The sequence below is a fragment of the Lepisosteus oculatus genome, chromosome 1 (assembly GCF_040954835.1).
Source record: "Lepisosteus oculatus isolate fLepOcu1 chromosome 1, fLepOcu1.hap2, whole genome shotgun sequence".
NCBI classification, from domain to species: domain Eukaryota; kingdom Metazoa; phylum Chordata; class Actinopteri; order Semionotiformes; family Lepisosteidae; genus Lepisosteus; species Lepisosteus oculatus.
The window spans coordinates 67,796,164-67,808,413 of record NC_090696.1 but is presented as its reverse complement, the minus strand read 5'-3'; the positions used below and the strand labels follow the sequence as shown (position 1 = coordinate 67,808,413).

The window sequence follows — 12,250 nt, the reverse complement described above, 5'->3', positions numbered from 1 at the left end:
TTATCTGCGCCCAACTGTTATTAATTAAAAGCTCAAATAGTAGTATACATTCAAACCACTTTTAATTCTTTCCTGCATAGTTCTGGCCACCTTCACATTCTTTGTTTTATACAGCAAAATATCTATTTCCTTGCACTGTGTGCTGACGGTCCCTTAAAGAATTAGTTTTCGTCTTCTGGCAGGCATGTGGAATACAGGCCTGCTGTAGATCGTTCTGGTGTGAGCACTGGGAGTGGTACAAATGGAGAAGGAGTGGTCTGATGTGTGTGGGCAACACAAAAGATGAGAAAGCATCTGCTTGCAAAGGGTCTGTTAATTAAAGTTTTATGTCCCCTTTTTAATGGAGCAGATGCTCTTTAAATTTGTTTTTTTATTTGTTATTGCATGAAACATTACATATATTTTAAAAATTAGGTCATTTTCCCCAGATGTCTATATTTATTCAAAACAGTTTCTTAACAAAGAGCCTGTTTCCCCCCAGCCTGTATGAAATAATTTGCTCCTCCGAAAGAAGTTGTTTTGATTTGCTAGTAATAAGCCTACAAATATTGTCCTTGATGTCCAACCAAGCGAAATGCACCATGTTAAGTCTATGCCTTAACTATTTAACCTTTCAATTTTAATTTATGGAAAGGATTGCTCCATTTTGAAAGGAGCAGTGTTTGGCGTTGAGTGAGGACTCGGCAGTTATCACAGCACTGGGTTTTATTCATTCCTTTTGGAAGAGGAAAAGTTTGTTCGGTGTTTCTCAGTGACTGATGATGCAGATCCCTGCTGGGACTCCATGCAGTGTAGCTATCCCAGGTAATGGAGCTATAACCAACAAGGGGAGGATACTGATAGTCTAGTCTGCTATCTGATTGGCTGAAGGGAACAAATACCATCGCCTACAGTTCAGCAGGTGTGCATTACATTAGCACAGAGTGTCCTGTGGAGCTAAACTGGCGAGAGTGAAAGATTAGTCCGTAAATACTTCAGTAAAGTGAATTATCTAGGTTAGGGATTACTTGTGTAAAGTGGATGAGTTCCTGAATGAGCAGGGCATGAGAACTTGTTCAGATTATGCAGTTGGTGGTTAGGTAAGACTGGTTGTGTTCAGTGAATGTGCGTTTAGGCCCACGCGATGTTTGAAACCCCTATGTGGTGTACGGGTTAAATGTTGTGAAGAGGAGAAGGAATTCTTTTTTTTTTTTTTTTTCTGCGCGTGGGTTTTTTTAAAAAGGAAGTTTTGTCCATTCTGGAAGGAAAATGCAGATGTACTAAAAGGGAAAATGTCATGGGATTTCGAAGTGTAAGTAATTTCGTTGTCCCACAAGATGATGACCGTTCGGTTCTGCTTTTCCACTGGAGAGTTGGCGATTTTAGTTTTGCACCTTTCCTGCTAAAATAGTACTTCCCCAGAGTGAAGTTAGTGGCAGGCTGATTCCGATCAGCAGTTCTGCAGCCACCAATTTAAGAATAGTTTAGATAAGTAGATTTTTTTTTTTTAGATGTTGAAAAAGCCACTGACTGGCCCTGCAAAGCACGCTCTGTACAAGGCAATGGGTCTGAACATTTCTGCATTTGATAATCTGCCTCAAAGCATTTGGTTTTAAAACATTGTACAGTACCTTCTGAGAAGCAATTCCACATATGAGAGAATATATGTAAGTGACGGAACATTTAAAACCTACAGATGGCCAGTACTGAATGTTCTTATTGTTTTCTCTGTGTGCTTGTGCTGAAAGAGAAATATGCATTCCTATTTTTCCATCTGAATTGTCTTCTTTAGAATGTGGTTGAGGGAAATTAAAGAGCAGAATAGTCCTTCAGTACCTAAGAAACGCAGACTGATGGGGGGGAGGATGTATTATTCAGCAGCCTAGAAGGAGCTCTTAAGTGTTGTTGGCACTGGTTTTGCTCTTATTCTCTAGTCAAGTCTGAAGACATTGCGCAAAGTTTTTCTGAAACAATTTTCTTTGTACCAAATTCGCAGTGGTGAACCTATTAACGAAACGGCTTCACTCTTGACATATTAATATGCAACATCCTCATTGTCCATTTGATTCAAAATATGTGGTTTTCTCTTCCTCTCTTTGCACGTTAAGCGTTTTCCTTACCGTCGCATCTGTCCAAGGCCTGGAGTCAGTTTATGGCAGAGCTGTTCCAGGCAGACTGCACTCGAGCCAAGAGGCAGAGCGCCGATTTGGTTCCATCTCTGATTAGTGGTCAGTGGTACGTTCTTGTGCTCAGGGTAGGGTAGTGGTGGTGAGGGCTGTGGTATTGTCTCTGCTCCAAGCGCAGGCGCTCGGCCTTCTTGTGCTCATGTAGGCTTGATCTGGTAATGTTTTTGTAATCTTGTTACCCTCTTTATTGGCTTCATTTCTCCCTTTCAAGTTGTTCCACAAATGCGTGTTTGTAACAAAGTCAGAATGTAGCTATGATATTTAAAATGATACATCAGCCATTTTTTTAGAAGGGGCAGATATGGAGCTGTTGTCTAAATGCCAGGTTTGTCAATGTGGTCTGGGAGTAATCAGTGGTTTTATTAGCCAGTTATGTTCTTTCTCTGCACCATTTGTTGATTAGAATAGAGGTTTTCACTAGTAAAGGAGCTCAAAGTGAAGTCAAATTTAAAAAAAATAACATAGCTTTGTTTGCATGGCCAATGAAGTAAAGTTTTGCCAGTGCAATAAGAGCTGTATTATTATTTGGGAGACTCTCTCTGTTCCTCAGGAGGTCACAGAGGACAGACCCATTGAAAACACACATGAAATTTCTAACATCTCAATCTTCTAACACTGTTGAGGCTAAAAGATTTCTCAAGAATGCCACAACATTATCCCAATTACTTTTCTCCACTAAAGTAGTTCATTTTTTTTTTCCCCAAAGTAAGGTTCTCTCCAAAAACCTAAAAAATAAAATTTGAAGGGCTTCAACACCATTTTAAGAACATTTAGCAGCAGAGTTTTTTCAAATGTGACAATTCCAGTAAGGCGACTGAATGTCACCTGTAAACAGATTCCTCTTTTACTGTATGTATTGAATTCACTTGGCGTGAATGTACAAGCAAAGATGTCTTGAAGGAGTGGTGCTTTCTTCTCCTTGGGGGCAGCTGTGAGGGTATGACTTCAGACTGCTGCTGGACAGGGAGAAAGCAGTGATCAGTGGTGGGTCAGGCTGACCATGGGACTGGAACAGTCCAGATACTTCAAGTAACACATGGTTTTGATTGGAGGAGAGACTGGGGAAAGCCCGAGACCAGGACAGGAACTCTGGATGGGACTTAACACTACTTATAGTACTTACTTAGGATTCATTGCATTATCACCACATTCGGGGATGCTCTCTTGAAGTACAGAATCAGTACTTAACCTCTTTGTCCACGCATTTGTGGAACAACTTATGAAGGGGAAATGCAGCCAACTAAAGAGGGTAACAAGACAAACCTCATTCTGTAAAGCACTTGGAGAAGCCTCCTTTAAAGGTGCTATATAAAATAGTTTATTATTATTATAAGGCCTGTCTACAAGGGTTAGTTTTTTTTTTAATGCAGGAGTGTAGTCTTTTATAGCATTATAGAGGAGTTTATACAGAGTAGGAAAGTAAGAGTCCAGTAGTGTCTGGCATCCTTGCAGAAGCAGTAGTTTCTGTGGATTCTTTTGCTGATGGTTGTGGTAGCACACAAGTGAATTCAATACATACAGTAAAAGAGGAATCTGTTTACAGGTGACATTCAGTCGCCATAACTGGAATTGTCACATTTGAAAAAACTCTGCTGCTAAATGTTATTAAAATGGTGTTGAAGCCCTTCAAATTTTATTTTTTAGGTTTTTGGAGAGAACCTTACTTTGGAGAAAAAAAAATGAACTACTTTAGTGGAGAAAAGTAATTGGGATAATGTTGTGGCATTCTTGAGAAATGCCAGGTTGGAAATGGATCACCGGGATTGTGCTGAGAGGGTGAGTTTCAATTTGACGAAGCTGCAGTTTTCTTTCGACAGAGCGTGAACCACGGGCCTTGCCAGAGCAGCTATCTTTGGTAATTATCCCAGTAATTTGGAAAATGTCCTCTACTGAGTCATTGGGACTGGAAACTGTCAAAGAACCTGACAAACTTCTTTTGTTTGTTGAAAGCCATTTGGTTGTATGTTTTGACCAGTGGGTGGCCGAAACTCCATGTGCAGAATTTCTGAGAAGGCCGTTTTCCGAAGTCCCTCTTTATTTATTTTTTTAAAAAAGGATTTTTTTATGGAAACTTCCAGTTCTTGCAAGTCCTTAGGCTGTTTCCTCTAAATCCTGCCACATCTTCCACTTTGTGTTGGGATGTGCCAATCTTTACTGTGATTAACTACACTTATGCATGCTGTTCTTATTCTACCACAAAATCACGGCGTCGTGGCTCTTCTGTATTCAGCCCGTTTTAAGCAGCTCTTTTTCATGGTTTTCAGACAAGTAGTCAAAAATAAAGCCCATGTAACTGAAGTGGTTGTGAGTCTTTTCTGCCTGTAAGTATAAAGTACATTTCAAAGGTATATCCTTCAAAAAGATAAAGATACACAATTCTATATGAAGTTCAAGTAGGGAGCTGCGTCAGCATGCGTAGTCTGTAAAGGAACAAGTAAAGTCGATGTAGAGCTTTCTTCAGATATCCACCTGGTGAAAAGAGGCGTCTCTTTTTCTTTTCGGCATGGAATAATGCTTGTACTTGTACAATTCTATATGGTGACATCAATATACAGTAATAATTCATTTTAAGTTTCAGTGCTGAGAAATAAAAAATATCGCAGAGAACTAAATTTCAATGTAGGATTTGGAATTCATTAGAATGAGAAAGTTGATCAAGGGTCTGAATACTTTTGCAAGGCACTGTATAATGTAAACTTTTATATTTCGGTCGGTGAATTCAAAACCATTTTAAGAATTTTTCAAAAGCAATTCCCTACTTCTTGTAAGAAGGTCCATGTCTTCTACCTTGGTGGTGGGAGCGTCCAGTTTTCTTTCTTGTGGTGCCATCTTGGAGTCCCTGAGTCCCAGTTGACTCTTCAGAGTTCAACTCTTCTCAGTCTGACGTTTAAAATCTTTTCTCCGAAATGAGACCGAGTGGGGTTTAAAGTCTAGTACAGGCTACTTGAAATCTACTCAAAATCCATTTCTAATAGTAAGCCAAGTACTGTTATGTCAGGTACTGGATGCCTAATGAGCTCATCAGTCTTTGACAAAATGCTGTCTCGTCCGTTTGTTCCCCTGGGAAGTTACACTTGGAGTGTTTGGTTCTGTGCCAGTTTACCACATTAAGTAATTTGTAAAGCTGCGTCAAGTCTTCACCTGCCTTCAATGCTGACGAATTCCTTGAAATAGTTGTATTATGGGAAGAATAAACAAGGCCATTAGCCCATCTGGGAATAATACACAATAAAAAAGGACAACAGCTGTGCTTAAAATTTGCATACATTAGTGCTTATTAATTAAGACAATGTAGTGGATAAGCAACTCTGTAGGCTATTTTATAAGGGATTGAATGGTACCCTTCCTGTATGATAGAGACCTTTTCACTAGCCTAAAAAGGGGGATAAATTTATCTTAGAAATGCTAAAAATGCTGAATTTTCAAATTCAGCATGGTATGAGGATGCCTTGAGCCCATGGATGACAAATAACATTCCCGGCGGGTAGCTATCTCAGTTTTGAATAGGTCCTGTATTTTCCATGGAGTCATCAATAGTTAATGAAAGGCAGTGTTATAAAAAAAAAAAAAGAGAAGCAATTATGCCCGCTGGTGCAGACATCAGCCTTCCGCTCTCTAGCATGCCTTTTAATTACCTGAGCTGATGACGCTGCGTGTCTGCTTCTGTGGGCTGATGTCTGCCCGCGGGCTGGGAGAGTTGCCGTGGAGATTGGGGTACTAGTGCCAAGTCTGGAGGGAAACCTGCCTGCGTTGTAGGTACAGTTGAGCTGGCAGATTCTATCCCCCCTACAGAGCACTCTGATTCTAGGAGTTCCAGACCACTTTAATTGATTTAACCCCCCCCTATAAAATGCATTCTTTGCGGCTTTTTTATGTAAGTGTTAACATTTGTTCCTTTTCCTGTGGGGAATATTTGTTTTCGGAGCCCTGATGTGTAGGAACACAGTGCCATCCTTTGTCCGAAGGAAAACCTGGTTTTAGCTCACTTGCCAAAAAATAATGTCTCCTGTCCATTTTGGGCAGGCAGGATCACTCCTTAATAGTTGTATGCTGGATTCTGATGTTTGAAAAGGGGCAATTTAGTGTTTGTTTCATGGACGTCTTTTAAAAAAAAAAAAATTAAATACTGTAACTTTTTTTGTAACTTCCTCAAGTGCTACAGCAGAAACCTGGCCAAAGTCTGTTTCCACTTGGGCCCTATGGTTCATGATTCACAGGGTTGGCTTTGTCAGTGTCTTTGAAGATTTTGAGCACTTGTCTCAGATCCCTTTGTAGCTTTATCTCTTCAAAACTAGAAAGGTTCAGTTCCTTCTGCCCGTCAGTCCGGGTCTTTTCCTTGAGCTCTGGAGCGTGGCTGATTGCTCTTCTCTGGATGGACTCCAGAGCAGCAAATAACTTGTCATTTCTATCATTAGTGTTGTCTGCAATGAATTTAGTGTGGTTTTAAGGCGATCCATTAAAATGAATTGTTTGATTTAGAAAAGTTAGTAATTGCAATATGAGTCATTTTAACTAATTATAGTATGTTAATGATGAAATACATAAAGTGCTGTATAAAGATTTTTTTTCTGATATGATATTAAACATTGAACATTGCAGGGATCACCAGCTGTACATTTTAAACTTATCCAGTTTAATGTACTGTGTAAGCCACCCCAGTGTCTTTCTCTATCCCATTTTCTAATCTTCTCTGTTACCCTTTAGGGATCATGTTTATTAGAAACATTATTTTAGTGTCTGGCTGATCAGGGTAATGTAACTTGCTGTGCATTAGTATCACAAAAAGCGCCGGAATCAAACGCAAATGTTAAAGTAAACGGGGAAAGGGCTAGAGAAATAACGATATTGGCCTCGGCTAGCTCTCATAGTTGGGTCTTTGTTCTGGACCCAGTTCAGTTCATTTGGAGTGATTCAGTAGCAAAGAAGAAGGTTTTCATTCCAGACTGCAGACCACATGTATTGCAGAAATGATAAAGCTGGATTCAGTGGCTGGCGTGTTTCAGGGGCCAGCAGATCCATTTGAACGTTCCCTGGCCGGCCGAGGCACCGTCTTCAGTCCCAGCTGGGGGGTGAGGTTCACATCGCTGGGAGCACAGCTGGCCGAGCTGGCAGGTCTCGGCTGTGCCAGGGGGTGGGTGCCATTCTCGTCGCGGAGGGCGAGGACCGGCGGTTCGGACAGCTGGCTGTGCAGTGGGTGACCGAGGGGCTCCTTCCCTCCTCCCCACCCCTGTCTCTCTTGCTGCCTCGTGACGTTTGCAGGTGTGCCTGTGAAATAAGGCGTTGCAGGCCTTGTTAGCGGTTTTTGTTCAGGCTCAGTGGGCTGCTGGGGGAGGTAGGAGATTGTGGACAATACAGTAAGTTCACATGATCAGGCTTTTGAAAACTTGGGAGGGCTACAGTTTTGAGACATTTTCTTTCCGAAGCTCTTCCGTACTGTACAATGCTTTCCTTTTGTGTGTGTGTGTGTAACACCTACAGTACACACATTATTCAGAGGGAACATACATTATGCATGTGAGTAACCGATACGGTGAGGATAGGGGGATGACGTCCTTCCTGGTTATGTCTAACTGCAGGAAAAGACTGAGGAAGACCCAGTGAAACTCGCAGGTGAAAATAGCATCCAGCACCGGTACAGTAAATCAGCTTTTCTTATTGAGAGCATCAGTAAAGTTATGTACTGTTTTTTTTGGGAGATTCCCATTATATGGTAAAATACTGTGAGTACCGATTTTCTTTTCTCTTCATTTATTTCAACGTTAGGCTCTTATTTATTTCTTTGATAAGAAAAGTGTGTTAAGATGTTTTGTGTTTTTTCTGCGGTTCTAGGCTTCACTCCATGTTTGAGACCTTTTTTTCTTAAGAGCAAGTAAATGGAGGCCCAATTTACACAGGCAGTGATATCTCTGTGGGGACTGTATCATAATAAGGACCACCTCCACTTGCCCGATGTGTTGAAAGGCAAATAGGACAACAGCAGCTGGAAGTTGAACAGGAAGCAACTTTCACAGCGTTGTAGTCTAGAAGAAGAACTGCGCTATCGCTTCACACAGTGGGTGAAATTCAGAACAGATCTAGCAGAGTGCTGTCAGTGGTAATGTTGGATTTAAAATATGCCAGTACTTGCCTTTTGTTGTGTTCGGATACATGCAGCAAAAAAGGGCACAAAGAGCATTTCCCTCAAGGTGTCAGAGTAAGAAATAACGTGGTGGTGTTTTATGGATCGGAGTGATATTTAGCAGTATGTTGTGTTAATGGGAGTAAAACACGTTCCGCTGACGGTACTCTTTCAAGCGGTGCAAATATTTCCAAAATGTTAGGGAGTTTTATCCCAAGGTTCCAGCATTTAGTGCTTCTCTGAATTTTATGGCCACACGTTTTCTACGAGTTGTAGGAAAGTTATAAGTGCTTATTTTCCCACTTGCATTAGTTTTGTGATGAGGTGGACTTCGTTTCTTTGAGTTTTGTTTGAGGCAGTGAGAATTTTGCAGTGCAGTGCAGCCCTAAAGGAGGATAGTACTGAAGGGGTTTGCTGAGGAGGCCATAGCGTTTACAGTGTGGATGTGCTGCAGCACATGGTCGCCTAGCAACCAAGGTCTAACAGCAGACGGTGACCAACCAGAAACTGCGTTCTGAGGTGTTTAGAGGGTACTTGTGTACTGCATTTTCAGTTCTTGTTTTTGATGAAGCACAAGATTACCAATGCCTTTAAGAACTAAGTCATCTAAGCACTTGGTCAGGTTTGTTGAGTAGCCCTTGGGGCTTGGTAAACGGGGAGCGAAGACCTGGTGGAAGGCCTGTTACGTTTAGCTAAGTGAAATGGTTTAACTTAACCCTCGCAGGCAAGCCAAATCGTTGATAGTGCCTCAACTCAGCAGGATTTATAAGGCCTCAGGTCTGAGCACCGGCAGTTGTTGTTCTGCGTTTTGGAGGTATGAGCAAGCTTGTGTGATTTATTTTGACTGGGTCTATTTGTAGTCATGTTCTACCCTCTGTTTAAAGTAAATAGCCTTAATAGGAAAGTACCACTATTTCAGGACCACTTTCACTGGTACTTCTTGCACAGCAGTTTAGAAGTGTATTTTATAGGAGAAATACTCTGAGAAATATATAAGATCATTTTCTTGCCTTAATCCTAGTTTGTAGCCATCGAATTGTTTTTCTGTTGTGGAAGAGAGATTGTGATGTAGAAACGTCTTTTCAGTGTAAAAAAGGATCGGGATTGTTTCTACTAGTTCTGGGTAGCCAGGAAGATCAAAGAGGAGTATTATCACTCTGGGGTTGGGAGGACTCCATGCAGAAGAGAGAGATGTAACAGTTTCCTTATGGTAGCAGTGACTGTGAATCCATGACGGATTGTGCAAGGCAGCAAATGATCAAAACCAGATCTCTGTTACAGTGAAAATCTTCTGGAGCTAGAAAGAAAAATTGGAAAATTAGGAGGCTGAACGTTGAAGCCGTTTGCGATGTTGGAATAGTCTTTAAAAGCAAAGGGGGGGTAAAGTACATCCTCATCTGTAAATATGGTTTTTATTATTAAATTACTGTAGTTTGTGAAATAGCAGGAGTGTTTCCTTTTCACCCTACATTCCAGAATTATATAGGTTAAGATTTGTGCTAGTGTTTGCACACTCAGTTTTCAACACATCTCACAGTGCTTTCATTCTCCAGTGGGTTTTTATGTTTTCAGCAAAGGTTGGCTGATTGTGACTTCTGGGACTGTCATGCTTTATTGCTGATGAACTGTAACTAAACAGGGCTGCAGCAGAACAAACCCAAAAGTTTTATAGAAGCAAATTGTCTGCTTAATGAGAAGAAAATACTTCCGTATCTGTGGAGCTGCGCTCCACCGTGCTGCTTGACAAAGACCAAAACAAATTTCTGAATGCAACCAAATATCAGGGAGGAAAAAAAAAGTGGAAAATCCAAGACTGGCCAAGTCAATCTCCTGTTTTAAATCCAATTGAGCATGCATTTTCCATGCTGAAGAAAATTGAAGTCAGAACCTCTCAGGAATACACAAAAACTCAGTGACAACAGTAATGCAACTCAGATTTTTGATTAACTTAGTGAGTCGCAGACGTCATGAAGTTATTACAGTGCCTTAAAGGGATATGCAAAGCATGTGTCCCAGTCCTTTCAGTCACTTGGCAACTGCTTGATTGAGCACACAGTATGATTTTGTTCTCATTGGTTGGAAGGGATTCACCCAAAACAAAGCGTATATTGTCCGTATGCATTCATTCACATTAATCTGATGATCGTAAATATAAATTACTCATCTGTGAAGCAAAAATAACTTTGGCCTTTGCTGTCCCGTTACTGTTTGTCGATATCTGACGTGTGAATCCTCTCGGAGGCTTCTGCAAGGACAGTGCCTGATGTGTCGTTGTGTTCCAATCGCAGGCCGTCACAGGCAGACGCTTCGGCGACAAGGACTTTCGATCTGGCCTGGAAAATGGAATCCTGCTGTGCGAGTGAGTACCCAGAGCCTTCGCTTTCTCAGTACCCTTTCTTTTTAACACCTTAAAAAAGACGAGACTGAAAATCCTAATGTATTGGTAATTCATACATGGCTATACCCCTGTGGAGGTATTGCCTGTCCAAAAAGACAGATAGAACACAATCTACAGTGTCACTTTTGCTTGCATAAAATTTCCTAAATGACGACAAACTATGACTTAAAATTACCATGGTATATATTTTTTTACCATTTTGTTTTACTGTTACTACATACTGTATTATTTATCTTCTGGTATTCATATAAATGGATAGATTACTGTACATTATAGATTGTAGATTTGCTATACTGCAAAGACTTCCTCCTCAAGTTGATTAACCTGACATTGCAATTTAAAATAATTCAGGTCTGAGTGAGGAAAAGGGTGAATTTACTTATGCCCTAAGCCTATAAGGGCATTGCAAATATGTTTGACCTAAATAGACCATCTTAATAGACCAGAGAATATGCTTTCAGGTCTGTTTCAGGGCAAAACAGTATTTCTAACACCTGTACTAGTTACTTATTGTTTATATAGCAAACAAGAAGTAACAGATCTTATGAAGTGGGAAAACCTGTTGAGCTCCTCATTTTTCACCTAGGCAAACAGTGTTTGGGTCTTTCCGTCTTTGTGATTCAGGTTAAAAGAAGAATTTAAAAAGGAGTAAAATTCATTTTAAGCACCTTTTTCAAAAGTAAATCTGACATAACTAAAATCAGGGAAAGAGTAGTGACATGGAACACCATAGGAAACCATACAGTAGTTGGAACAACAGCATACAAGCCAGGCTGCTGCAAGTCCTGGGCAGATTGTACTGCTTTCTGCTGAGTTGTCTGTGCCAGTCCCATACATGCAAAGCTGTGGGGTTTTGTATAAAGTTCCAGGAGTGTCATTGGGCTTTGTATTTATCATAAAGGAGGTGATGGCAAGTTTAGGATCCCATTGTAGTTGTAGTCATTATCTTTGTTGGACAAGGGTTGCATTGAAATGCCACAGAAAAGGTCACGTCCCTGTTTTGCGATAATTGTACTTCAGAAAATATGTTCTCCAGGCGTATCAGTTTCTGATGCTTGTGGTAATTCTATTTGCAAGGCTGATCTCTAGTCATTTCCTAAGTTGTGGTATTCATTCACTTCACAAAAAGCTGTCTCTCTCACTGTGAGGAACAATTTTTGGCTGTGTAGTGAAGACAGAGGTCTTCCATCTGTATGATATTAATACAAACGTTAAGTAGAAAAGCATTTTTTAATTTAGCAGCCAAAAAAAATTGACTCTTTAACTGCCTTTCCTATTAATGCCCTGGAAGGTTTGTTGTTTCAGACCTGGTACAAAACCAAGTGGTGCCTGAGGCATCTGTGACTGATGCCACCTGAAATTGTGTTCTCTTACACTTCTAGTCCCATTACTACAAAGTTTCCTCAGACAGACAGGACCCTCTCAGACAGACAGACAGACTTATCCCCTCTCGAGATAAGTTGGTGATGACAGGATCATTCAAGAGAACGATGGAATATACCATTTCTTATTGAAGCCAAGAGAGAGGCTGGGGTTATTGTGTTAATATGCTACTATAAGTGCCTTTTC

The 12,250-nt window shown here is 40.7% G+C and overlaps 1 protein-coding gene across 17 annotated transcripts in view; it reads left to right on the top strand.

The window, feature by feature from the left end:
- limch1a (LIM and calponin homology domains 1a) overlaps nt 1–12,250 on the top strand; it is a 149,366-nt gene that overhangs the window by 49,303 nt on the left and 87,813 nt on the right. For all 17 annotated transcript variants that reach the window (XM_069191712.1, XM_069191711.1, XM_069191708.1 and 14 more), the window contains one exon: nt 10,572–10,642. In XM_069191712.1, the coding sequence (XP_069047813.1) occupies nt 10,572–10,642 (71 nt within the window). The remainder of the gene's footprint in view (nt 1–10,571; nt 10,643–12,250) is intronic.